General features: G+C 48.6%; 4 protein-coding genes across 4 annotated transcripts; all 4 read left to right on the top strand.

Annotated features, from left to right (window-relative positions):
* Positions 1–1,089: 1,089 nt before the first annotated feature.
* LOC101756505 (peroxidase 1) lies at positions 1,090–2,623 on the top strand. The gene is made up of 2 exons (XM_004987211.4): positions 1,090–1,447; positions 1,515–2,623. The coding sequence occupies exons 1-2, from the start codon at positions 1,226–1,228 to the stop codon at positions 2,286–2,288; spliced, it is 996 nt and encodes a 331-aa protein (XP_004987268.1). The 5' UTR covers positions 1,090–1,225; the 3' UTR covers positions 2,289–2,623.
* Positions 2,624–4,039: 1,416 nt separating this feature from the next.
* On the top strand, positions 4,040–5,530 carry LOC101756102 (peroxidase 1). The gene is made up of 2 exons (XM_004987210.3): positions 4,040–4,410; positions 4,508–5,530. Exons 1-2 carry the CDS (start codon positions 4,165–4,167, stop codon positions 5,279–5,281), a joined length of 1,020 nt encoding a protein of 339 aa, XP_004987267.1. The 5' UTR covers positions 4,040–4,164; the 3' UTR covers positions 5,282–5,530.
* A 3,527-nt stretch (positions 5,531–9,057) lies between these two features.
* LOC101755700 (peroxidase 1) lies at positions 9,058–11,385 on the top strand. The gene is made up of 3 exons (XM_004987209.4): positions 9,058–9,856; positions 9,941–10,109; positions 10,665–11,385. Exons 1-3 carry the CDS (start codon positions 9,278–9,280, stop codon positions 11,174–11,176), a joined length of 1,260 nt encoding a protein of 419 aa, XP_004987266.1. The 5' UTR covers positions 9,058–9,277; the 3' UTR covers positions 11,177–11,385.
* Positions 11,386–12,496: 1,111 nt separating this feature from the next.
* LOC101755294 (peroxidase 1) lies at positions 12,497–14,041 on the top strand. Its single transcript, XM_004987208.3, has 2 exons — positions 12,497–12,610; positions 12,867–14,041. The coding sequence occupies exons 1-2, from the start codon at positions 12,549–12,551 to the stop codon at positions 13,831–13,833; spliced, it is 1,029 nt and encodes a 342-aa protein (XP_004987265.1). The 5' UTR covers positions 12,497–12,548; the 3' UTR covers positions 13,834–14,041.
* Positions 14,042–26,763: the final 12,722 nt, after the last annotated feature.

Raw genomic sequence — 26,763 nt, 5'->3', positions numbered from 1 at the left:
TGCTCTCTGACTGCAACAGCAATTCAATGAGCTACATACAAGACAATTCATTAATAAAACTAGCTCCTTCAGTTGTTCAGATGCATGCAATGCATGGTTCACTGTAAACACACCTTAATTAGCAGCCTGGTCTGGCTGTAAAGTAGTACTAATTGTTTTCAGCATGCAGCCAGTGACTGCCACGGTTAGTCGCCAATCATGCAGCAACTGAACTGATTGATTGGAAGGAGCCAGTAGTAGCTAGCGTGCATGTATGCGGCACAGCTAGCTCAAGCAGTAGTTAGTTACCTGGGACCAATAATCCACCACCATTAGCCTTTGTTCCCTCCTCAAACCAACACATCACATGCATGCTACCTCCAGCTTCTATTATATGCTTGTTGCCTGGATTGGATGGGTATATTATATTTTTCCTACTACGTACGTACCCAATCTCACTCTGGAGCTTGCAGTTGAGAGATGATGAAAAAAGCTCCAACAGATTCTAATTTAGCACACGCGAGTACAGCGATGAATCCGCATATACAACTCCAGGAGTACTCCATCCTTTCCAAATTGTAGGTCATTTAATTTTAGCTTTTTAGGGTTCGTAGATATTATTATGCATCTAGTGTATGTCTAGATGTATAATAATATCTATAAACTTATAAAAGTAAAACGACCTACAATTAATTTGGAACGGAAGGAGCAGTAGCCAGGTAGGTACAATGTGCAACCGCAAAAACTAATAAGGCCACGCATTATACTAGTGTGACAGTGCAACAAGAAGCAGGCAGCTGCAACATGCATGCTTGCTTGCTAGTAGCAAAAGCAATGTCAGCATGTGTGCGTACGTACATGCACGACAAGTTAAAGGGGGTTGGGACTATTTGCACTGCACCCTTTCCCTGAATTAATGGGAAAGCGATGCCAGCTTAATCAATTAATTAATTGGTTGGGGCAGCATGACTGACACTAAGCAGGAGTAATTAATTAATATCATCGGAGCTTAACCGCATGCACAACCACACAGCTGCAATATAATTGGTGGTCTAGCTAGCATAATCCCGGTTCAGTTGGGTGGCAGTGGCACGGGCAATATTGCTAATGCTGCAATGCAAGTGTACGTAGAAGCTATATAAGCAGTGACCACCCCCATACTGGCCTCCCACAACCACTAGTCCATCCAACAATCCACCTGGCTCTAGCAGCCCAACAGCACAAGGACATCCATCCATTCCATTCCATGGCGTCGATGGCGGCGATGGTCACCATGGGCGTCGCTGCTCTCTTCCTCTCGGCGGCTGCCTCCAGCGCCATGGCTGCTGGGCTGCAGATGGACTTCTACAGCAGCACGTGCCCGCGCGTGGAGGAGATCGTCAAGGACGAGATGGTGGAGATCCTCAGGGCGGCGCCGACGCTCGCCGGGCCGCTGCTCCGCCTCCACTTCCACGACTGCTTCGTCAGGGTACGTGCTGCGTTGCTGCGTATGCATTTGCGTTGCAAGTTACTGAATGCATCGTGCATGGGGACAGGGTTGCGACGGTTCCGTCCTGCTGGACTCGACGCCGGCCAACACGGCGGAGAAGGACGCGACGCCCAACCTGACCCTCCGCGGCTTCGGCTCCGTGCAGCGTGTCAAGGACCGTCTCGAGCAGGCGTGCCCCGGCACCGTCTCCTGCGCCGACATCCTCGCCCTCATGGCCCGCGACGCCGTCGTCCTTGCCAGGGGCCCCTCCTGGCCCGTCGCCCTCGGCCGCCGCGACGGCCGCGTCTCCATCGCCAACGAGACCAACCAGCTCCCCCCGCCCACCGCCAACTTCACCCGCCTCGTCCAGATGTTCGCCGCCAAGGGCCTCGGCGTCAAGGACCTCGTCGTCCTCTCCGGCGGCCACACCCTCGGCACCGCCCACTGCAACCTCTTCAGCGACCGCCTCTACAACTTCACCGGCGCCAACAACCTCGCGGACGTCGACCCCGCCCTCGACGCCACGTACCTCGCCCGCCTCCGCTCCAGGTGCCAGAGCCTCGCCGACAACACCACCCTCAACGAGATGGACCCCGGCAGCTTCCTCAGCTTCGACGCCAGCTACTACCGCCTCGTCGCCAAGCGCCGGGGGCTCTTCCACTCCGACGCCGCGCTGCTCAGCGACCCCGCCACCAGGGCGTACGTCCAGCGCCAGGCCACCGGACTCTTCGCGGACGAGTTCTTCCGTGACTTCGCCGACTCCATGGTCAAGATGTCCACCGTCGACGTGCTCACCGGAGCGCAGGGAGAGATCAGGAAGAAATGCTACCTCGTCAACTAACTGATCATCCATCCATAATCTGATGCTTTTGCTGCTGATGCTTTCGTTTCATCTGCATTCGGTTGATCATTCAATTATATTATTCGTTGATTACCCTGCTGCACGTGTGAAGTTCCAAGTTCTTTTGCTTGACTACTACTCCATCCGGCCTTCACATGCATACACTGCCTACATATGTAATGGATGTACGTAACTGATGTATACGTAGACTGAGTGCATTTCAGTTTCTTGGATTTTTTTCCTTCCTTTTGTGGATCAAATCCATGGTGATGATGATGTAATATAATAACGAAAGTCAAGATATATAATAAACACAATATATGATATATTCACAATTACTGTCTACTGAACACTGATGATCTGATGTCCTCATTATGCATCGGATTTGTTGAGCGAGTGGACAGATAGACAGATTAGTACCTCCTGGCTTGGCTTGATGGCGTACGTGACGCGTTGTTGCTCAATCTTTACATTGCAGCAATGCACAAGATACCGATTGCCTCTACTTGCAAGCCACTACTCCACTCCGTTTTTGGTAGCAATGCTCCCTTTGATACCTCAACCAACAAAAATGTGATTTCTTTTGGATTAAGAAGTCGTTCAGATTCCCTTTTTCTGTTTTGATAAAAAAACAGAGGAAATTTTTGTTGCACACGTACGCCTTATAGGTAGGGGGAGGCTTTCTTATGAACAAAAAAGGTCCAAAAATCATAGCTGTACTTGCAAATTAAAATACTCGAACCTTTTTTAGGGAAGGAAACTTGAAGAATTTCTCTTTCAGCTTGGTGGTGGTGGTTAGCGGAACGTGTGGGCTTTTCGGCCCATAATCAAGGACAGATCTGGGCCCAGTACTAGCTAAGTTAGTCATGTGCTGGGCCTGGGCCGGTCTTATTTTCAGAATCTTGTGCTTTGAGCCTGCTGCTCCAGAACAGAGGATATCTGCCATCCCACTCATTCTTTCCAATAGGAAAACACATTCTACAACAGAGTCAACAAGTGAAACAATTTACAAGGAAAAAGGCAACATCCGACATTAAAATGAACTATTTTCATAATATCGATTAGTTCACTCCATTTGGGTCCTAATAATTCTGTGTGCAACAAAGCTTCATTCCATCATTTACTAATTCCAAATTTAAGAAATAGTAGACCAGATTAGTACACGGCTTTAAACAATTACTGTGAATACGCCGTGGTGGTTTCCTCTTCGAACAGCAGGACACCAAGCAAGGCCATGCAACATCTACTCCTGCCTAGGTTACATTTCACTTGCCAGATCACGTCATTAAGTTGAATTGAGACCCAATATTAATTCTTGTAGCCTAGCTAGCCTAGCTAGCAGGATTGATTACTGTGAATACGCGTTAAGCTTGCGTTGCGATGGCAGCGTCGTGCTGTCAGTCAGACTTGAGAGAGGAGAAGGTTATTATAGTAATGATGAAGCTAGCTAATGAGCAGGGAGCGGGCAACGCAACTGATAATGAAGGCCCGCGGCCAGATAGTCAAACTAATCCCAGCCAGAACAGAATCACCGGCCACCGCTGAGGCCCGCCGGCGATGCCGAGATTCTTCTTCATCAATACTACTATAATCTTGGTAGATGACGATGCTACTAAGCTGTAGCAAAGTCAACCGACCCGTGTGCGAGAATCGAAGCTGCATCATCTCATATACACTGTATGTATTGAATTGGATATACATATCATCGGTCCCCTAGCTTGGATCACTTAAAACTGATCGATGAACTGGCATGCAACAGAGTATGGCACCGCAGTATAGTATACATAGGAGCAGTGGGCACCCATCTCGCTGCCCGTTGGAGCGCAGCTAGCACAGTAGCACCACTACCCATCCACTTGCACTAGCAGCTAGCCAGATGGCCGCGGCGGCGACCGTCAGGACGCGCTCGCTCGCCGGCGGCGTTGTGCCGGTGGCACTACTGCTACTCGTCTTGTGTACCGGATCATCATCAGCTGCAGGGCAGCTCGATGTGGGCTACTACAACAAGACGTGCCCGGCGGCGGAGGAGATCGTGCGCAACGAGACGGCGGCGGCCGTCACGGCGTCGCCGGACCTCGCCGCCGCGCTGCTCAGGCTGCACTACCACGACTGCTTCGTCCAGGTACCTACTACCTAGCTGCAGATATTTGACATTACATACATCTTCATCTTGTTACAAACTGCAACAACTCATATTCATAATCCATCCATTATTCCAGGGCTGCGACGCGTCGGTGCTGCTGGACTCGACGCCCAACAACACGGCGGAGCGGGACGCCAAGCCCAACGGCAGCCTCCGCGGCTTCGACGTCGTGGCCCGCGTCAAGGACCGGCTCGAGCAGGCGTGCCCGGGCACCGTCTCCTGCGCCGACATCCTGGCCCTCATGGCCCGCGACGCCGTCTCCCTGGCGAAGGGCCCCTCGTGGCCCGTCGCCCTGGGCCGCCGCGACGGCCGCATCTCGAGCGCCGGCAGCTGCGGCGAGCTTCCCCCGCTGCACGGCGACGTGGGCCTCATGGTCCAGGCCTTCGCCGCCAAGGGCCTCGACCTCAAGGACCTCGTCGTGCTCTCCGGCGCGCACACGCTCGGCAAGGCGCACTGCTCCTCCTACGCCGACCGCCTTTACGCCTCCGCCGGATGCAGCACCCCCGACCCGGCCCTCGACGCCCGCTACGCCGACAGGCTGCGGATGCGGTGCACCAGCCCCTACGCCGACGACAACAGCACCACCACCACGGAGCTCGACCCCGGGAGCTCCGACACCTTCGACACCAGCTACTACCGCCACGTCGCCCGCCGCCGCGGCCTGCTCCGCTCCGACGCATCACTCCTCGACCACCGCTTCACCAGGGCTTACGTGCTCCAGGCCGCCTCAGGCAGGTACGACGGACACTTCTACCACGACTTCGCCGTCTCCATGGCCAAGATGGCCGCCATCGGCGTGCTCACCGGAGACCAGGGAGAGATCAGGAGAAAGTGCAACGTCGTCAACTGACATGGATTGGATTGGATTGGATTGGATTACTAGCTACTTCAGTGTTAATTAGTTGTTACAGCCTGCCCTATATATCTTGTGTTTAATCGTAGGAGTAGCTAATAGCTAGCTACCATCTCGAAATGTCATCGATCGATCCGCATGCATGCTGAGTGATGATGGACTACTTTGTACTAAAAAAAAAAACTAGCTAGCTAGGATATATACATTTCATTTCATTTTATTTCATTCTTCTCTGCTTCTTGCATACTCTTATGGGGCTATACATCAGATCACATATTATTGCTATATTGGCCATGATGCATTCACTACCTGGTAATTTTTTTCAGTACTGTTTGATTGCATTTCAAGTAACGTGCTACAGCTGTTGGCTCGGCGTTGCTTGATACAGACAAGACCGTGTCCCGCACGTTCTAGCTAGGAAACAGGATCTCCTGTGTTTTGGTTTTTTATAAAATCTTCCTTTCTTCAAGGTTACACTTTGTCACTTGCAAAACCTAGCAGTGTGGTTGCACACAGATCTAGTTTTTTTTTAAGGGTTCACAAAGATCTAGTACAATGGTGTGTCTACACCAGCAGTAATCTCCTGTACTCAAGGCTAAGTGGGCTGAAATAATCCGATATACTAGTGGGTACAAAATGCAGCCTTTTTGCTGTAGTACAAGAGGCCCAAATGAGGCAGGATTGTCACACCCGGTTCTAAGGATAAAACCAAATGCATTGAGTAATAAAGACAGCACCATAACAAAATAAAGAGAATATTAACCATGATTACATGACCGAAAGTCTCAAATAAATTACAGAATCTAATTATTACGCAGCGGAACTTCAAAAGTAGCAACGACTCCACAGGCAGCTGACTGAAGAAACACACATCTAGAACTCCTCGAAGTCTTGTAGGAACTCCTTGGGATCTACTTGGTCCGAACAACGGTTTTGCAAGGGTGAGTACACTTATGGTTGATACTCAACAAGTTGTGGGGAATAATGTGGTGTAAGGCTAACCAAGAAATGGCTATGGTTTAATCAGCATCAGCTTTTAAATTAGTTGGTCAAATTTTATTAGCATTAGCCATTCCTTATCATGTGATTTAAGTCCATCTTTCGAATATCTTATCATGTGAGGGTCCAGGCTACTCTTCACGGCTGATCAATCAGTTTTACACTCTGCAGAGGTCGCACGTCTTTACCCACAAGTCGTGTAAAAGTTCAAAAAAACTTTGGACCCAACCATGCGGTGTTTGTAAGGCACCATATCACACTTCCGAGGTGTGAATGCATAGGGACGCTACGAGGCCTTTACAAAGATTCACTAACAAGTGGTAACCCGCTAAGGTTTCAGGTCGAAGTAGAGCATAACCCTCCCTAGTGGGTACAGTATCTTAGCTAAGCCCACTACCCAAGAGGACAGGTGCTATACCCCATCAACGTCTCCCCTCTTGCCCTTTCGGTAAGATTACCCCAGACTAGAGTTTCTAATTAATTAGCCAAGACCAGAGCCATGATAGTCCTTGTGGTTACACTGTTTTTATGGATGGTCGCTCCATGTTCCAATTAAGCATTGTGATCTTGTATTAGTGAAAGGTATAGCATAAATAAAACAAGATTAATGTTGATTCATATTTAAACCAACCAGGTTGAGCAAAGCATGAGCTACCCAGCATAAAAGTAAACCCGGTTGTTCAAAGTACATGGTATAAAACTAGAAAAACCTTTATTGGGACCCATCATGATTATAATATGAAGTGCATAGCGAAATTGTATTGAACAATAAGGTGTAATGGGACTTAAATGTGTGATCAAGGGCACGGCTTGCCTTCTTGCACTTGCTCCTGCTGCTCGTACTCTTCAAAAGGTTGCTCCCCGTACCCCTCGAACTGATGTCCTTCTACACGCGTCACATGAGCACATACATGCAAACAAAAGCATAAACTGAGAAAACAGTACACCAATCAATATAAATAGAAGAAAACAAGCTTACAAAACTTTTCTATGCATCGAAACGAACGCGAGGACATAAAGAACGCTAAATAGAGCTAGGACGCAAAAGATACACACAAAACAAACTACAGGAGTCTATCTGCGAGAAAACTAAGCTTTTAGGGATCTAACGGCAAGAAACCGAGGACCTAAAACATAATTACGCACATAAGCCAAAGGTTTAACGCGCAAAAGAGCCAAGCTAGACGGCAGGTTCAAATATGCAGAAACTCAGGGGCCTAAGAGAAAGGAAACGGACTTAAACGGGAGGATTTTTGAAGTGCGGAGAAAATATGGAAAAGTGCTGGGGCTTTTTCGCAAAAACGGCGCGGCTGACTGGGATGCGGCCGTTTGACTTGATCTGGGCCGTTGGATCTCGATCGGGCGGCTGGCGACGCGAGGCGGCGGCGAACGGCGGCGACCCGCCGGAGCTGCTCGAAAATGAGCCTCCGGGCGCGGTTTTGGACGCGGACTCGACCAGGGGATAGAAGAGGAAACAGCGGGGCGGTTTAGGGCGTCGCCTAGACGGTTCTTGCGGCGGAGGCAGCGCGCGAAGCGCGGCTCGGCGGCGGCGCTCCGACGAGCTCGTCCGGGCGAAGGCGCCTACGGGGTCGCACGGGGACTTGATGGTCGGGTTCCCCACCTCCTCGCGGTGCTCCGGGCGAAGCTCGTAGAGACGGGAGGCAATGGCGGAGGAGATCGACGGTGCACGGGCGGCGGCGCGCTGGGGACGGAGGCTAGGGTTTGGCGGTTGGGGGCAGAAGGTGGCGGCGCCTTTTATGCGGGCCTCGACGTGCGGCCCGAAACAGGGATGGAGCAAGGGGCGCGGCCGCGGCTCGGACTCGAACCGGAGTCCCGGTCGGATGCGGCGCCTGTGCGCGCGCGAGAGAGGAAGGAGATGACGCGCGGGCCCCACGGCGCAGCGAAAGAGAGAGGGGAACGGTGCGGGAGCTGGTGCGGTGCGGAGCGCGGAGCTGGGCCGGTGTGGAGCTGAAGCAAGGGCACAGACAGAACAAAGCAACGCCTGAACTGAAACAAGTCTGAAACCTGACAGAAAACTTGCCAGAAACACATCTACTGACCGAAAACGATCCAACAGCTAAAACCAAAGCACAAAACTGAAACCAAGCAAACAAAATGAACACAATGCAGCAGCATGGATGCACAAATAAATTTCTATATTTCATTAATTTATTTAGAAAATGCTTAACTGCCTAGAAAAAATTGCAAAACGACCTTATATGCCCTAAACAAGCAAAATTGTTTCTAGCAAATTTTACTATATTGCAAAATCTGAAATTTTGGGTGTTACAAGGCTCCAGTGATTTAAGCCCAGCATTGGTCCAATAGTGCAACATCAGCTTTCCATTCTTCCCCCTCAAAGAAGTAAAGAGACTCCAGGAGCATGCATGAGGCCAGATATACAATAGAAAGAGAGATTGTGCATTTGTGTATGTATGTGTATCTTTTGACATGTTTGTGTGTTGCTGATCTTAATTTGAGGTGAAACGTGTGTGGTCAAACATATGAGGCGTCACACTAGCTTGGCGAAGAAAAAGGGTATGAATTCGCATCACTTTCATCTCGGGATATTGTTATTGTGAGGATGAAGATGACAGGCATTCATAGTGCTACTGACATCACGCGTATGACTCAGGACGATCAGCTCGCTAAATATATCCAATCCAACTGTCTGAAATGGGCCGGAGTTGACCTGCATTTATTCAGATTGTTATTGAAGTGGCTGTACTGCTTGGCTGAATTTTTATGCAGCAAATGGTCACTGATTATATTCAATCACATATATACTTGCTGCTTGGATTACACAACCTTATCTCCAAGCAGATACACTTTGTATATACTGGTTGTGTTTAATTAAGCAGCAGTTGACATTCTTGATCTGTTGTGTCGATGGTGTAGTACAAATGCAGCAGGAGCGCAAGTACCACCACAAGGGTTGTTTGCTGCGTACCTCCTTGTACTTCCTTGTGATCTGTATGATGGATATGATTTCGCATGCATGTTTGTTGCATGCAGTACTCCTCCGGCCAGTACTCAAATCATATACTAGCTACCATATATAGCTGCATCCAAATCATATATCGTCAGTCGTCTTGCCAAGCCATCCAACAGGAAGAGAGGGTGTGTGTGTGTGTGTGTATACAGTACACGATGGCCGCCGCCGCCGCCGCCGCGAGATCACCGCTGCTCTTCCTGATGGTGATGCTGATAGCAGCGATGATGCCCCCGCCGGCGGCGGAGGCCCACGTGCAGATCGGCGCGTACAACAAGACGTGCCCGCAGGCGGAGGAGGTGGTGCTCAAGGAGATGACGGCCATCGTCGCCAAGTCGCCCGAGCTCGCCGGCGCCGTGCTCCGCCTCTTCTCCGTGGACTGCTTCGTCGGCGGCTGCGAGGCGTCCATCCTGCTGGACTCCACCGCCAACAACACCGCCGAGAAGGACGCGCCGCTCAACAGGGGCGTCCGCGGCTACGAGGTCGTGGACGCCATCAAGGCCAAGCTCGACGCGGCATGCCCCGGCGTCGTCTCCTGCGCCGACACGCTCGCACTCGCCGCGCGAGACTCCATAAGGCTGGTATGTAGTAATGCCTAGTTACGTAATACGTATGTGTTGATGATGATGCATGACGATCGATTCATATTCATATTCATATATCAGACGAAAGGGCCCTTCATCCCGCTCCCGACTGGCCGGAGGGACGGCAACAGGTCGGTGGCCGCGGACGTGGCCCTCAACTCGCCGCCCCCTGGCGCTACCATCGCCGACATCATCGCCCTCTTTGCCAACAAGTTCAACCTCACCGCAAAGGACGTCGCCGTCCTCTCTGGTACGCTATATAGCTTCTTCTTCTTCTTCTTCCAGCAGTATCGGACCCAAAGTTTTTTGCCATCTGTTCTCATGAAAGATATGGTTTTTGAGGTGAAGAGCTCGGTAAATGCAACGAATTATTCTGGCGTCTAATCTAATAGTAATATGGAGTACAGTTGGTCAGTAACATAAAACCTGAGTTCAGCGTGTGTTTTACTAGTATGAAATGCAATCATCCCTCGAATTATGCGTTAACTTTGGAAACAGATTGAATTTTAATTCGTTTGAACCAACTAAACCGGTTGACGTCATTCACAGCTTGTTACGACATTTCGTCGCTGTTACATCATGTTTTGCAAATTTTTGCACGAGGCCATGTGAAGGCAAAATAAAGTTTCAACACTTGCAATTGACAAAAACGAAAGAGAGAAAGGGGTATTGGGTCTCGATGGGCCATATAATGCTCTGAGCGTCTTCTCGTGGGCTGCTGATTCCTCAAAGTGGGTCATTAGAGGCTGAAATGCTGAATAATAGGCCCACTAATATTTGTATTTGCTGGCCCACCCCACCGCAGGCGCGCACACGATCGGCAAGGCGCGGTGCTCGACGGTGTCGCCGCGGCTGTACAACTTCGGCGGGCAGAACGGCTCCTCCGACCCCACCCTCGACGCCAACTACACGGACATCCTTCGCGGCCAGTGCAAGCCCGGCGACATCGCCACCCTCGTCGACCTCGACCCCACCACGCCCGCCGTCTTCGACGCCGACTACTACACCCTCGTCGCCGGCAAGAGGGGCCTCCTCTCCACCGACGCCGCGCTGCTCCTCGACCCCACCACCAGCGCCTACGTCGCCGGCCAGGCCAACGCCACGTCCTCCGACCAGTTCTTCGCCGACTTCGCCACGTCCTTCGTCGCCATGAGCAAGCTCGGCGCGCTCACGCATCACAAGGGCGAGATCAGACAGGTCTGCTCCAAGGTGAACCCGCCCTCATCGCCCAGCTCCAACGCCGCCGCCAGGAGCTACCACCTGACCGCCACCGCCGGTTTGGCAATCGCTACTCTGGCCGTGGCTCTCGTGCTCTGACTCTGACACGCTACTCCGCCATTCATGCCAAAAGCCAGCAGATTGGTTGCTGTTCATATGATTTGTTGTCTCGATTTGGATGTTTTCCTTTGATTTGCGCTTGCATGATTTGGTTTCCATGATCTTGCATGGAATTTGTTTGCGACGTACGTTTCTCATTTGAATTGTATTGTGAATCCTGAGAATAAATGAACAATCATCGATCTATCCCCCGCTGTCTTGTCGTTGCAAATCTGGTGGTGCTGCTCAAATAATTTCTAGTTCCACAAAGGCGTAAATATTGTGTAGTTTCACATCAGCTCAATCCTCTCCCGAAGTGATACCGCTGGGAGAACAGATCGTATGCTCCGGGTGCTTTTGGTGCACCCTTCGGATGCAAGCTGTTGGACGCACCAGATGCACTCGTGGCTGGTGATGCTGTTGGACTAGTGAGAGTTTAATCTGCCTCCCATCATAAGTGCTTTGTGTTCTTAGCCTGAAGCTTTTGCACTGATACTTGGAGTGTAGTGCTGCGCTCGGAACTTATACTAAAGGCAAAGTGCATAGATTCTAAGACTGAGATGCAGCTCCAAAGTCTCAGCCTTTGAGCAAAGCTATATGGTGGTCTCCAAGGAAAGGACAATGTAGTAGACACACAATGAACTTGAGAATGATTAAAAGATTATATATATGAGAAACGATGGTTGAAATAACGATGAAGCCTTTGAATGAGTGGTCTAGGGATGATGCATGTCTCGTCCCTTGAGAAGTGATGAACTGGAACTATGTCCGAAAATCTGCTCATCATAATTCTGCATAATTCAGTATAGCTAGCTGTTACACTACTAGCGCAAGACAAAAAAAAAAATTCTGCGGCAGGCGCGCACGTACAGACACGCAAAAGTCAAATACTAGACTATACTTTGTAGGTGAAGGAGACGATGGTGAACGTGCCTCAAGGCTCTCAGCAGACGGATTAGCTAGTGTACTGCAGATAGCAAACGCATATGTTGGATGTTTGAAACACGAGACAAATAAACAAGTCAAACGAGCTAAACTCTTTGATTTCAATCAGCTGCAGCATGTATTTAGAGCAGGCAGGCACAACACCCTACCGATCGAAAATTCAGGTTTTGTGTTTATTTGGAGAACCATGGAATGGGATGAAGAGAAAACATGGAAACCATTATATATCCAGCTAGCATAACATTAGTATAAAACGCTTTGTTTTAATTTCTTTCAGTCGAATCTGAAATGTCTAATTCATAGCATTATTAATTGTGGCAACTATATACAACTATCTCACACAGGTCCTAACTCATTTGATTCATCCCCCTCTACCTACAGCTACGGTTAGTTGAGCTCTGCGGCCGTTTGGTCGGGAGGGAGTGGCATGCATGTCGACGGTGGCGGTCAGGTCATGCCGGCCATGAACATCCAATCCAATCCAGCAAGGTCAACGGCTGCCGCCAACATTCTCTTCAATTCCCATGTCGATCCATCTCTCGCACGTCCCTATTAAACTAAACAAATCTAAGGATCCTAGTGTTTCCCTGCTGATAAGGCCCTATAAGTACGCTAGCCGTCATCGTCATCTCATCAACATCCAAAGCTAGTTCCAATTCCAAGCGAGCAATCCATCAATCCATCTCTAGCTAGCTCGAGAGCTTGTTACCATCATGGCTTCCCAGCTGATGTTCCGTGGCAGCAGGTTCTTGTTGTTGGTGCTCGTCGTGGCGTCGTCGACCCTGATGATGGACACAACAACGGCGCAGCTGCAGTACGATTTCTACAACACGACGTGCCCGGGCGTGGAGGACCTGGTGCGCGCCGAGCTGCTGGCCCTGTTCGCCGCCGACGTCACGCTCCCGGCGGGTCTCCTCCGGCTGCACTTCCACGACTGCTTCGGCGCCGGCTGCGACGCCGCGCTCCTGCTAAAGTCGCACAACGGCACGGCCCAGCGCGACGCCGACCCCAACTCCACGGTGCGCGGCTACGAGGCCATCGAGGCCGTCAAGGCCAAGGTCGAGGAGGCCTGCCCGCTCGTCGTCTCCTGCGCCGACATCATGGCGATGGCGGCGCGAGACGCGGTCAACTACACCCAGGGCCCTGCGTACGCGGTGGAGACCGGGCGGCGCGACGGCAACGTCTCCCGCAAGGAGGACGCCCTGCGCTTCCTGCCTCCCGCCGACGGCAACGTCACCGTCCTCACCCAGTACTTTGCCGCCCAGAACCTCAGCTACAAGGACATGGTCGTCCTCTCCGCCGCCCACTCCATCGGTGTCGCGCACTGCCCCTCCTTCTCCAACCGCCTCTACAACTACACCGGCGCCGGCGACCAGGACCCATCGCTCGACGCCGACTACGCCAAGAACCTCACGGCGAAGTGCAAGCCGGGCAACGTCGCCACCGTGCAACCGCTCGACCCCACGACGCCCAGCACCTTCGACCTGGGGTACTACAACAACGTCTACAACCACCGGGCGCTGCTCGCCTCCGACGCCGCGCTGCTCAACGACAGCCTCTCCGGCGCCTACGTCCAACTCATGACCAACGCCTCCTCCGTCGACGTCTTCTTCGCCGACTTCGCCGTCTCCATGATCAACATGGGAAGGATCGGAGTGCGCACCGGCACCGACGGCGAGATCAGGGCCACATGCGCAATCTACGTCGACTGATCGCTGCTTTAATTTGAGATTATTTTTCCATTATTCACTTCTTCTTCTTCTTCTTTTCTTCTCCCTAACTTTAATTTTGTTCTTATGCGTGGTTCATGAATGTACGTCGTCCTTGGCATTGTATTATTTGAAACATTGGTTGGATGCATGGTTAAATCATTGGTTAATTTGTGCCAAAACTGAACAATATACTGGTGATTTGAATTCATGATGATGAATCTTGTTGTGCTCTGCACGTAGATATTATAGCATCATCGGCCAATTGTCATATGAATCTGTATGAACTGGCGACACGCTTTCTAGCTAGCTCATTTCCACTTATCCATCCCGCCGGGACATACATGTCAACGAGAGGTTCGTTTTCTGGGCTGCGAGCGTGGGTCGTGTCAGCAGCCTGTTAAGCAACTGGGCTTGTCAAACTGGTCAATAGGTTCGGCCCAAAGAAACAGCATCACCTCTCGGCGCAAATAGATGGAAAAAGTGCATTTGACGTCCCTCATGTGCAAAACCGGGTATTTGCCATCCCTTAACTTTAAAATTCGTTTATTTTTGTCCCTCATGCTAGAAATTGACTAGCATGTGGGACCCACCACCAGACATGTGGGACCTAACGCCACGTCATGCGAAACCACTCTCAAAACAGCAGAGGGGATAAAAAATAAACAGATTTTAAAGTTGAGAGATGGCAGATACCTAGTTTTCTTTTTATAGATTTCAAACTTCCTTTTGGAACAAAATTTTGAAATATTATTTTGTAAATAGAATAAACCTATTCGAACCTGTCGCATTCAAAATTTATTTTTCAAACAGAACACCAGCATCCAAGGCAGCAAGAATGTAACATCTCACAACAAATTTATTTTTCCCATCTAAATTGACAACAACTCTCTAAATTAGATAGGGAAAATAAATTTATGAAACTTCTATTTTGGGAGTACTTCTTTGATAATACAACACCGGACATTAATATACCTTAAATAGTAGCAAGTACTATGAGCTAAGGGCAATTCCAACCCTTCATATAGAATGGTTTCCATAGCATTAAATACACAACCACATAGGAGTTATGAGGCGCTATAATAAATGAGAGAGAGAGTGTGGATAGAGAGGAAGAAATAGGTTCTCAAGTTATTCCAGTGGGGGTTTCATAAGGGTTTCATTCTCATTTAATAGGATGCCACATAAGCATTCTCATACAAGATCTAGTTTCAACATACAAACCTATGCACTAGACACTACTAATTTTGCACTGGCAGATGATAGTGTCTCCATAATAGACGATAAACAAATATAATAGGTGGAGAGCAAAGAGAGTGAATTTATCATGGACCCACACTATGGATCCTAGAGTGTAGTTTCTAAATAAGTGCCTTGTTGACATGACATTATATAAACTACACATAGAAGTTGGATCTGCCCTAATAAATATACATTCCTTAATCAATGCATAATGAATATGGTCCACACTGAATTAGCTTAAAGACTTCGATCATTGTTCAAGCTCTTTTGTTACGCCAGATACAAATTTTGCACACATGGACACATGGAATACATGATAATAATCTCAAATGCTCACGACACATATATATAGTTCTCAGAAGAGAGGACGACGCGGTAAACAGATCAGGAACAAATTAAAAGGTCGCTACAAATTAAACAGCTGTTTTCGCGGCGACACCGCGACACACAACACCATGAGAGTAGTGCCACCATGATCGATGATCTCCCTGGCTCCTTCGCATCGATCTCCTTCGCATCTGGTGACACGAGAGAATCCATGCGCAGTCACATGATACGACAGGCGTGGTCATCATCGTCCGTAGAATTGGCCGCCCAATCCTCCAATGACCGTTTTCTATGTTTCTCCACGACTTCTTGTGCCCTGCTCACAAGTTCACTGAATGGCACGGCCGGGTGGAGTTCGATGCTCTGGCAGATCTTGGCGGCTTCGGCTTCCAGGCTGGCTTCGGCGGCGTCCGAGTCCGGAACCGAATCAGCAGTTCCGCTGATCAGTTTCATGTATACGGTCTCACAAAGGGTTGCCAACGCTTCGTGCAGTTCTACGTAGCTTTTCGACCTGCGGTTCTCGGAGTCACCCTTTAGTACTTCCATTACCACCTGCGACGTGGATTCATCAGCTCATCTATAAGGTTAGCGGAAACGGTAGCTAGTACTACTCTAGTTGACAGTGATTGCATACCTTAGGAATGTCACGGATCATTGCACTACTCAGATTTTTGAAAGCATCGGCGTCATCACTATTGTAATGCCTACACATATGCTCCAGGATATCTGCTGCACTTTTTCTGTACTTCTTGTTCCTTTTCTTGTCCGTTACAATAACAGTGAGGGTATCGGCAATACCAACCTGTGCACTGAGGATCGACTTGGTACTGTTTAGACTTGTGAGGGACAGCTGCGCCAGCGATTCACCAGCCAAATTTCTGAAGCTCTTGCTACTGCCGTCGAGAAACTTGAGTACCAGTGAATTGATGAAGCTTTGTATGAGTTTCTTGGTTCCTTCTTTGTTTTCCTGGTGCAACTTCTGCTGACTCATACTCATGGTGGATATCATTTGTGCTAGAGCCTTTATGAGCGATTTCTGCACCTCAGCATCCCCTTTGCATTTTTGACAGTCGATCATAGTCTGTAGGGTTCCGATCCCATTTTGGAGTAATAGAAATGCACTTAGTTGGTGCACATTGTTGGGTTTTGAACTAGCAGACGGCGCGAGTTGGTTTATAAGCTGCATGCCTGGCCCTGCTATTGTCAACCATTCGTCATGATCTTCATCGCAGTGGAGTTTGTTACACTGTACAATCACCGTGACGATCTTCTCGATGATGCCATCCGTGTTGCTCATGTGCTTCAAGTTTTCATCATCCTTGGCGAGCTTCGAGAGGATCTTCATGCCTGTACTATATACTTGATACACTTGATATTTGTCTTCCGATCCTTCCGATTCCGATTCTTTGTGTTCGAGCAACGAACATATGTTCCTGATACCGTACATGATCTTGTCCAGACGGATCTCGCTGGCAAAATGCTCCACAATCCTCATGGCACGCAACCTCATCTCACTGATCTTTTTGCCATCTTCGTCTTTGGAATCTAGCATCTGAACCAATATCTTGACGGTGTCGCTGGATAATGTCGATCCGATCATGTTTTTTATCAGGCTTTGCTGGTTCTTCACCACACGCTGCGGCAGGTTGACAACAGTTAGGTTAAATCTTGTCCCGGTGTTGTCGTCAGAATTTGATGCCGATGCAACCATTCTCCTTATCCGCGTCTGTTGCCTATCCCCCGTATGTTTCAACTGCCGGATAAGCGTGTCCAGGATCCTTGCCGCGGAAAGGTAGTTGTCGGGAGAATTGGACTCCATCAGGTCCACAGCGTACGTGACGAGGTTCCTGCCCTTGGCAAACGATAGGTCCTTCTCGCATCCCTCCCTGATCATTTGCAGATAGTCTGATACTGTTTCGCGTGCCTTGTCTTCCTCGTCTATCTCGTATGCTTCGGCCACTTGCTTCACCAGCTTTTTCCCCTCGAATGCAGAGATGGCCCAGTAATAGAAGAGCACGCCCTGTAACAGAGCCAGGGAGTACAATATCAGTAGCGCCGGCTTCAAGTTTGCATCTCCTCCCAACATGTGGCCGTGCCTGACAATTGTACGCCATAGACGCCACAGAGAGATCCAGGGGGATACAAACAGCCCAAACAGGTACAGCCCAAACAGCGGGCACAGCAAAATGGTGAACACCAGCAGTCGAAGCATCCCCCTTATACTGCAGAGCCGGTACTGATCCTTCCGCGCCAACGCAACGGAGAGTGCGGACTCCCGTAGGCGCTTGAACGAATACCCAATATGGCTCACATTCCTCTTCAGGAAAACATTGAATACGCTGTTTAACAAGAACATGGGGGGTTAGAGCGGGTTTCCGACTTAAATGATTTGTTTACTAGCTAGCATCATGGTTGAAAGACAGGATAATTATAGACGATCGATTTGGATGAGCTGATATTTGGCTTGTATTCCATCGAAGATCAATCAAGATGGAACAGGAACATGTAGTTTACGAAACCATTATATTAGATAAAAGCCGCCCTACGTCCAGTCATGTTTTGTATTATCTCAGTGAATACAAAGGGGGTGCTAGGTTACAAGTGTTGTAGGCTAGGGTTTCGATGCTTAAAATGAAGGTACTAGACCTATTTATATTTATAGATGGCCATATGGCCCGTGGCACGTGGGCTGGCCCACGACACGGGATTTTGGCCCGATCCAGGCACGGTCTTAGATGGGCCAGGCTAGCCCGACTCATCCTTAGTGTTAGGCCTGGGCCGCTATGTCAGCCCATGGGCTAGCCCGGGCCGGCACGATTAGTGGCCGGCCCACCAAGGCACGTTTAAGCACGTTTAATTGTGATTTGTATATGCGTTGTATGATCATTACCTCTGAATGTATGTGTTTATATGTAAAATATCTCTAAATTTTTGCCTTCAAAAATTTAATTTGATGAAGGATTTTTTTTAGCTAAGCCAGGCTAGAATGGGCACGATGGGCTTTCATGGGCCGATGGGCCATCGGGCTAGCCCGGCATGGCTAACAGCCTTTAGTGCTAGGCTTGGGCTGTTGCTTTAGCCCGTGGGCCAGCTCGGCCTGACACGATTATTATATGGGCCGAATCGTGCTGAGCCAAACCATGCCCGGGCCAGGCCAGGCTGGGCTGGGCCGCCCGTTTAACCATCTATATTTATATTGGGGTGATACGGTGTTGTATCTATATATCCTAGACTATCTTATATTGGGGTGATACGGTGTTGTATCTATATATCCTAGACTATCTCCTGACATCGAGGGATCTCAGTCTTCGACTAGAACGCTGTTTCGTACGTAGGCTCCTGTTGTGTTTGGGTTTGGTACGGTGACTTAATCAAGTCAGTCGGCCTATTGTAATATTCGCAAATATTTAATATTTGAATGTGTGAAAATTTTGAAAAAAATTCAAAACTTTTATGGTTGTATGTGGTGCTCATTTGAAAAGCTATGAATCCCTCTCACCTAAATTTCTTTTTCAAAACATGTGCGGCTGATTTGGGTCTTTTTGAGCTTTATTTGGATTCTTGCTTTTGTGTGAGGTTTGAATTTTGAATTCAAACCAAAATTCAAACTAAAAATTAAAACCTAAATATAAAAACCTAAAGCAAACCAAACTTGGCTTCTAACCCTACCCACCTGGCTCAGCTTCCCGTGCTAGCTTAGGCTGTCTGCGGCCGCCGCACCAGCTGGCCCGCTCGCTAGCCCGCCAACATGCCTCGCCAACCTAGCTACCGCAGCCGCACGCTTCCCTCCACTTCGGCCCAGCAGGCCCTTCGCTTGCGCTCAGCAGGCTGCCTCGCCACTTCGGCCCCACAGCCGTGCCAGCCCAGCAACTTGCCGCCTGCGCACTGGCCCAGCCCACCTGGGGCCATTATTCTTCTTCCTCCTGCAGACCATGCGCGCACCGCATGCGTCGGGTGACGGACGCGGCCCTCGCTGTGCTGGCATGCTCTCCCGCCGGCCGAGCATCGTCTCCCGCCTCTAGAGCCTTCCACCGGTAGGGAAAGACCTCCTTACCCCTTGCCCCCGCGCCGTTACCCTAGTACGCGGGAGAAGGAAGGAAGGAAGAAGAAGAAGGAAAGGGGGAGAAGAAGGATGAGGGCACCATCTGCGGTAAGGAGCCGGAGCTAACGTCTAGGAGTCGCCGCCACCGTTGAAGATCGCCGCCGTCATCTCGGTCAAGCTGCCTCCGTGAGCTCCATCACCTCATATCCCTTTTCTTTCCGCACCATAGGCGTAGCATAGCACTTGCAGGACACTTTCGAGTATGTTGAGTACCCGGTCAAGATCTTGGACCGTGCAGAGAAGGCTACGAGGAGGACTTGGGAGGCAACTTGGGAGAAAAAGGCCGATTTGAAGGAGTTTCCACACCTATTTGAGGAGGTCAAAGCTTAAATCTTGAGGACCAGATTCTCATGGGGGGGAGACTGTAATATTCCCAACAATTGTAATATTTGAATGTGTGAAAATTTTGAAAAAATTAAAAACCTTTATGGTTGTATGTGGTGCTCATTTGAAAAGCTATGAATCACTCTCACCTAAATTTCTTTTTCAAAACATGTGTGGCTGATTTGGGTCTTTTTGAGCTTTATTTGAACTCTTGCTTTTGTGTGAGATTTGAATTTTGAATTCAAACTAAAATTAAAACTAAAAATCAAAACCTAAATCTAAAAACCTAAAGCTAACCAAACCTGACTTCTAACCCAGCCCACCTGGCCCAGCTTCCCTGCCAGCTCAAGCCGCTTGCGCTCGCCACACCAGCTGGCCCGCTCGTCGGCCCGCCAACGTGCCTCACCAGCCAATGTCACTATTATTGTTCAAATTAACATCATTTGTCATTAGTTATAGAGATAACTTTATAGTTTCACATTGTTAGATATTGATAGTGTTGAATAGCGTCGAATACGGATGTGAAATCGGATAGAGAAAATCAAGGAAAAACGAATTTAGAAATATGCATTTTGGTACCATAGTAAATTCGTATATGAATACGGATATCCATATTATCATTTTAGGTAAATTCGTATATGAATACGGATATCCATATTATCATTTTAGGGGATACAAATATCGGATAATTCGATATCCATATCCACATTTCCACCCCTACCTCTATAATTCGGATAATGCCGAAGGTAGAGTGGTTGAAAAGTGATGTGACATGAGGTGTAGTTACTGAATTGTCCTCGAATGTTGTGCGGGATATGGTCTCGAATGTTCTCCGGGATTAGTCATTTAGTCGCAATAAGTTATAATTTTAGATTATTACAGTTCGACTTTCTATAAATAGGGATTTTTTTTAAATAAAAAGATGCAGAGTATCCGGAGTTAATGGAAAGCTCCATCCAAAGGTCTTCTTTCATTTTAGTACCTTTTCATTTTGCATATTAGTCTTAGTTTAGCTTCGGTTTGGGTTTAGCTTGGGTGTAGAGATGGCAACGGGTAGATACCTGCTGGGTATTGCCACCTTATAACCCGCACCCGCCAACTATAATTTTACCTGTTAAAATACCCGTACCATGTACATGTATAGGAACTTACCCATACCCATACTCGTGCAGGTATTTGTAGATATAGAATAGTAGGATTGTGAACATAACACATTATAAAAGGCACATATCAATAAATATGAATAAATAAAAGCAAGACATGTGACAATTTTTAACCAATCAATAGTATTACAAATAAGAAAATTATTAGTTATTAGTAATACCAAGTCACCCCTCACCAACAAAGTATAAATTTATAAACTCATCACCTATTATAGATAGGTATATTTTACCCATGGGTATGCGGGGTATGGGTAGTATACATCTATACCCACACCCGTTTACCCGACAGGTAGATGTTTTTTTGACCATTAATACACCCGCAGGTAAAGATATGTTTCCATACCCGCCTCCTTATTATCGGATAAAACCCATCATCAGGTACTCGGGTTTCAATTGCACATTGCCATCTCTAGCTACTTGGGAGTGTTAGTCCGGCCCAGGCCTGTAGGCAACCTAAGGGGGCATTTGGTTCCCTTTGCTTATTTTTAGCACATGTCATATCGAATGTTTAGATACTAATTAGGAGTATTAAACGTAGACTATTTACAAAAACCATTACATAAGTGGAGGCTAAATGGCGAGACGAATCTATTAAGCCTAATTAATCCATCATTAGCAAATATTTACTGTAGCAACACATTGTCAAATCATGAACTAATTAGGCTTAATAGATTCGTCTCGTCGTTTAGCCTCCACTTATGTAATGGGTTTTGTAAATAGTCTACGTTTAATACTTCTAATTAGTATCTAAACATTCGATGTGACGAGTGCTTCGATGTGACGAGTGCTAAAAATAAGCAGGAGAAACCAAACCTGACCTTAGTCCTCCCCCAACGGTTTGGCGCTGATGTCTTCCCGTTTCTGTTCCAACATTTCCTAGTACTATAGTAACGCAACATGCTAGGTAATTTAGTTGCCGAATCTAAGCTAAACTAACCTAGCTACCAGTAAATAATGTTTATCATGAACCAGACAAACCTAGAAATTTCTTCTCGCAATTGAGGGAGATTAGTCACAAAAACAGTGAAATAATAAAAGAAACAGTCCTGAGATTGACTCACTTGTCTGAACGAGTGTAATCACCGTGAGACTCCAGAAGTCCTCTCTCGCTAGCAGGGTGACGAATCCACCTAGGAGGACAACGGTGGACCACGTAAGGACCAGGATGCCTGTCCCCGTCACAGCCATTGACAGGTAACCCATGAACACCGCATAGTCGTTGATGAAATGAACTTCTGGCCATTTCCCGTCAATGAGCCCAAGGTAATGATGACGACCGGCATTTCTATCGACTCTGCTGGTCATTCTTCCTCTGGATAAGTTGATTAAAGACATGTAAGCAAGCTGCTGGTTAGGCGCCTAATTAATTAACACGGTTGAAGTACGATAAATACATATCATCGCTCGTCCGCACTAATCACTTCGCATTAATTATAAATCAATCAAATACTCGTCTATAACACCAAATGAGTATACCATGAAAATATATTTTATGTTTATTTTGATAATACTAATTAATTTGGTATCAATATTTTGATATATTTTTACGTCAATTTGGTCATACCTAAAATAGTTCAACTTAGTACAAACCTAAAAATAGCTAGATTTTGGGACAAAATGAGTATGTACACAAAATTAGGCATTCCTAAAAGATTCTAACATTAATCAACACTACACAAAAACGATTTGTGCTGGTACAGGTAAATTACTGTGTTGGCGGAAGTGATTGGCATCCGCCAGCATAGTGGTTTCTTGTGTTGGTGGGGGAGCACCCGCCAGTACAGTGGCCACTGTGCTGGCGGACCACAAAAGCATCCACCAGCACAGTGCTCCCCATTTGTGCTGGCGGGCGCTTATGTGGCTCACCAGCACAGCGAAATATAATGAAATTGTTTTTAGAAGCAAACTAACCAAAAGTTCCACAATTTGAAAATTGCACAACCAAAAGTTGCACAACCAGAAGCTGTTGGATTTAGGCCTATGTGTGGCCCAATCTGAAAATTTCAAAGCATGTACAATTTTTAGTCTCATATTGCTAGTTCAAGGAGAGGTTGCCTTGCTTAAATATGAGAGTCTCTTCTCTATCCAAAATAGGTGCAAATGAGAGAGAAGGAGACTGTTGCTACACGCACGCGCAGCTCACGCGCATTTGCGCGTGAAAAATCGTGTGACTTGTGACTTGCTACAACAATCTATTATTTGTGCAGTTTCTATTTTTTCTATTCTGAGCCTAATGATGATTCAATGTGATTTTTTCTATATATGGTTTTTTTTCTAAACCTAAAACTTTATATCAAAGTTGTAGTGCTTAACGAGATATAAAATTTGGTAGTTGATAAATGTTTTATTTAAAATCGTTTAGTTATCTAAAATTTGGTTATAATGTTTTGAAAGAAACACGTTCCGCCACGTCAGCGATCCTTGTCTCCAAAATCGAGCTCTCCCATTGGTCCGAACCTTCTCTTCCCCCTCTTATCCCTTCCCTCTCCCTCTCTCTCCTTAGGCCTTGTTTAGTTCCCAAATTAGGAGTGGCAAAGTTTGTATTTTACCATAAATGTGCAACTGTAGCATTTCGTTTGTATTTGTGAATTATTGTCCAAACATTGACTAATTAGGCTCAAAAGATTCATCTCGCAAAGTACAACAAAACTGTGCAATTAGTTTTTGATTTCGTCTACATTTAGTACTCCATGCATGTACCGCAAGTTTGATGTGATGGAGAATTTTTTTTTTTGCATAGTGCCAAAGTTGGTATTTTTGGAGGAAGCCCTTATTCATTCATCTTCCAAGGCAAGCACAGCGGGCACCGCCGCACCTGGGCAGCAGGAGGACGGAGCGGCACGGCCAGCGGCGCGGCCCCTCGGCATTGGAGGCGGCCGGCGGCCGCGCTCCTCCTCCGCGCACCGGCCTTCCTCCCCAGCGTACGCGACGGGGGCTCCTGCGGCGAGCGGCGCGCGTGGCCTCCAGCGGCTGAGTCTTCCCCGGCTGCTCGCGACCCCGGTGGGAGCGGCTGCAGGAGCAGTGGTGGGAGCGGCCGGACATCCAGCTGGCCGCAAGGACGGGGCAGCGGGGCATCTGCACCTTGATTTTGCGTCAGCACCTTGGCTTCGTCTCCAAAGGAAGGGTTAGCAGATCCAAACCACGGCGGGTAGAGGCATCTCGGCCCCCAAAGGAGTGCGAGAACGAGCGGAGACCCAGGCGAGCGGGCGCCCGGCCGGCGGGCGGGACGAGCGGCGGCGTACGGGCGACACTGGTCGCCATTTTTTTTTATTATTCAAAAATTACTGTGCTAGCGGGCTACCAACCACCCACCAGCAGAGTGAGCTCACTATACTTGCGGGTGGTTATGCCATCCACCAGCCCAGACCAATCTGTGACCGCCAGAAAAACATTTTCTGACGTAGTGCAAGAAAAAAAGAATGCTTTTGAGACATTGACACACCACCATCGGCCGGCCATGACACCTCGAGCACGACCAATGCCGAGAACGGGAAAAACCTAGTCGAGATTGTCTCACCGTCACACAGACTTCCGGCGGCCGCAGCGCACGTCCAACGAGTGATTAGCAGCTCCCTGCTTCCCCCTGACTTTCATTAGCACCAAACGTGCTGGCCGATGATGGTGACGGTCACGTGCTGGCCACGTGCCCACACCACAACGGAACTAATGGGTTAATTAGGGTACAGTGCTGGGTGTGCGGCGCGTTCAGTTTGATTGTTTATGACCATGGCAATAGTATAAAGTCAGCAATGGCTAAATTATTAGCCATACTCTATAACAATTTGAGGCTTTGACGACATCACTGACAGTGGACCAGCTCTTAGGTACATTTTCCAAGACAGAAAAAGGGCATTTTCCGGTGAGACACAAAGTCTCTGCTGCTCATCCAAATTGAAACATGAAAGTGCTCTACAAGTCTAGATATTCGAATTCAAGCATATATGGGCAACAAGCAAAGGTCACGCAGTAGATCTTAGGGCCTATTTGGATCCAAGGGCTAAATTTTAGCTCTGCACTTTTAGCCCAAAATTTAGCTCTTGGGATCCAAACAGGAGGGCTAAAAGTGATAAATAGCTAAAATTTTGGAGCTAAATTTTAGCCCCCAAAGAGGTCCTAAAAGGAGCTAAAAGTGAACCTGGACCACAAATTCCACCCCTGCCCCCTTTCCTCTCTCCTCCACCTCCGTGCCTTGCCCCTCCCGCACTTCCTCTCTCCTCCGCCTCCCACACGCCCCCCGCCTCTGCCCGAGCCCGCTGCCTCCGGCCCCCCGCCTCCTCCGGCCGGCCGCGCCGCCTCCGCCCCCCCCCCCCGCCTCCTCCGGCCCCGCCGCCTCCGGCCTCCCGCCTCCTCCAGCCCCGCCGCCTCCGGCGTCGCCCGAGCTCGCGTGGATGAGAGGCGGGAGGAGCTGGAGCGCGCCGGCCCTCGGATCTCGCTGCTGCTAGTGGTGGTGGTAGTGGGAGTGAGGAGGGAGCAGCGGCGCAGCATGATGCGTGTGGTGAGGAGGGAGCAGCGGCGAAGGGGAGAGGAGAGAGAGGGAGAGGAGGAGGAGGGAGGGCAAATCAGTCATTGTTTGATGAGGATTAAAATTTAGCCCATGGATCCAAACACCCCAGCAAAATTAAATTTTAGGGGCTAAATTTTAGGAGCTAAATTTTAGGAGCTAAATTTTAATCCGTGAACTTTGAATCCAAACACCACTTAGCTAGAGGTGGCGGTGAAGCTGTTGGCGTTTTGGACGGTCTGCCGCGCCTGCGGTGTTTGGGTGCATGCGGATCGACCTACTGCTTGACGAGTCTCGTTTCCAATAGGAAAGAACACAAAACAGAACAAAGAACAACGTTATCACATGAGAACACGCGATAATCGAGAGGCTACTAGCTAGCTGGTTGCGTGCGAGCAAATAAGGTGCATGTGTGCAAGGGAATTGGATCAGAGTGGCTCACCAGGAGAGGAGATCCCCGACGCCGGCCGCCGTGGTACTTGCTGGAGGGAGAAATAAGTCGACGCTGCAGCTAGCAGCGCACAGATCTGTGCCAGGAGGGAGGACGTGTACTCATCAGCGAGTCAATAACACTAAGTGTCTCAGACGTGGAGCTTGCCAGAACGAGAAGAGAGGGATAAGCGTGCTCACCGTGCTCACCGGCGAGCTCCGTTCTGTGAACGGGGTGGCTATTACGGAGCTAGGGTGGATTCTAGTTGGCTCCCAGGATGAGCTAGGCCGGAATGCCCCAGTTCTTGCATATAAAATGACGAGCGGTGACGAGCGGGAATAGGGATGCAACCATGCAGACGGGGCGGGACTACATGTTACGCGCATTACCAAATTGCCATGTGCTCGTGCTGCAACTTGCTTATTTTTTTATTGGTCCTAGAATTCCCCATATTTTACATCCTGGTTTTCTATTTCCCATCAAGAAACGGGTGTAAGGTAGTCCATTTGGTTAGGCAAGTGAAAATAATCAGTACTTGTATAGAGTAAGGTCCTGTTTGATTCTCCTCAACTAAAATTTAGTTAGCTAATGGCTAGGGGTTGCATTTGGTTAGACAAAGCCAACGTAGTAGCAGATGCTCTCAGCCGCAAGACCCATTGCAATTGCTTATCGGCAACCAACTTTACAGAAACTCTGTATCATGAGATGGGAAAATTTAGTTTGGAGATCATTTCCCATGGAACCCTCGGTCATATTTCTCTTGAATCTGCTTTGGAAGACCAAATTGGGTCGGCACAGTTAGAGGATGAGGAATTAAAGCTAATTAAAAGAAAGATTGCACAGA

The sequence above is a fragment of the Setaria italica genome, unplaced genomic scaffold (assembly GCF_000263155.2).
Source record: "Setaria italica strain Yugu1 unplaced genomic scaffold, Setaria_italica_v2.0 scaffold_11, whole genome shotgun sequence".
NCBI lineage: Eukaryota > Viridiplantae > Streptophyta > Magnoliopsida > Poales > Poaceae > Setaria > Setaria italica.
This window is presented reverse-complemented; position numbering and strand designations above follow the sequence as displayed.

Coding starts and splice junctions, on each gene's coding strand:
- LOC101756505 (XM_004987211.4), top strand. CDS start 1,226: ATGGCGTCGATGGCGGCGATGGTCACCATGGGCGTCGCTGCTCTCTTC. Junction 1,448..1,514: donor TCCACGACTGCTTCGTCAGG/GTACGTGCTGCG, acceptor GCATGGGGACAG/GGTTGCGACGGTTCCGTCCT.
- LOC101756102 (XM_004987210.3), top strand. CDS start 4,165: ATGGCCGCGGCGGCGACCGTCAGGACGCGCTCGCTCGCCGGCGGCGTT. Junction 4,411..4,507: donor ACCACGACTGCTTCGTCCAG/GTACCTACTACC, acceptor CCATTATTCCAG/GGCTGCGACGCGTCGGTGCT.
- LOC101755700 (XM_004987209.4), top strand. CDS start 9,278: ATGCATGTTTGTTGCATGCAGTACTCCTCCGGCCAGTACTCAAATCAT. Junction 9,857..9,940: donor CGCGAGACTCCATAAGGCTG/GTATGTAGTAAT, acceptor TTCATATATCAG/ACGAAAGGGCCCTTCATCCC. Junction 10,110..10,664: donor GGACGTCGCCGTCCTCTCTG/GTACGCTATATA, acceptor ACCCCACCGCAG/GCGCGCACACGATCGGCAAG.
- LOC101755294 (XM_004987208.3), top strand. CDS start 12,549: ATGCATGTCGACGGTGGCGGTCAGGTCATGCCGGCCATGAACATCCAA. Junction 12,611..12,866: donor ATCCAATCCAATCCAGCAAG/GTCAACGGCTGC, acceptor CCGTGGCAGCAG/GTTCTTGTTGTTGGTGCTCG.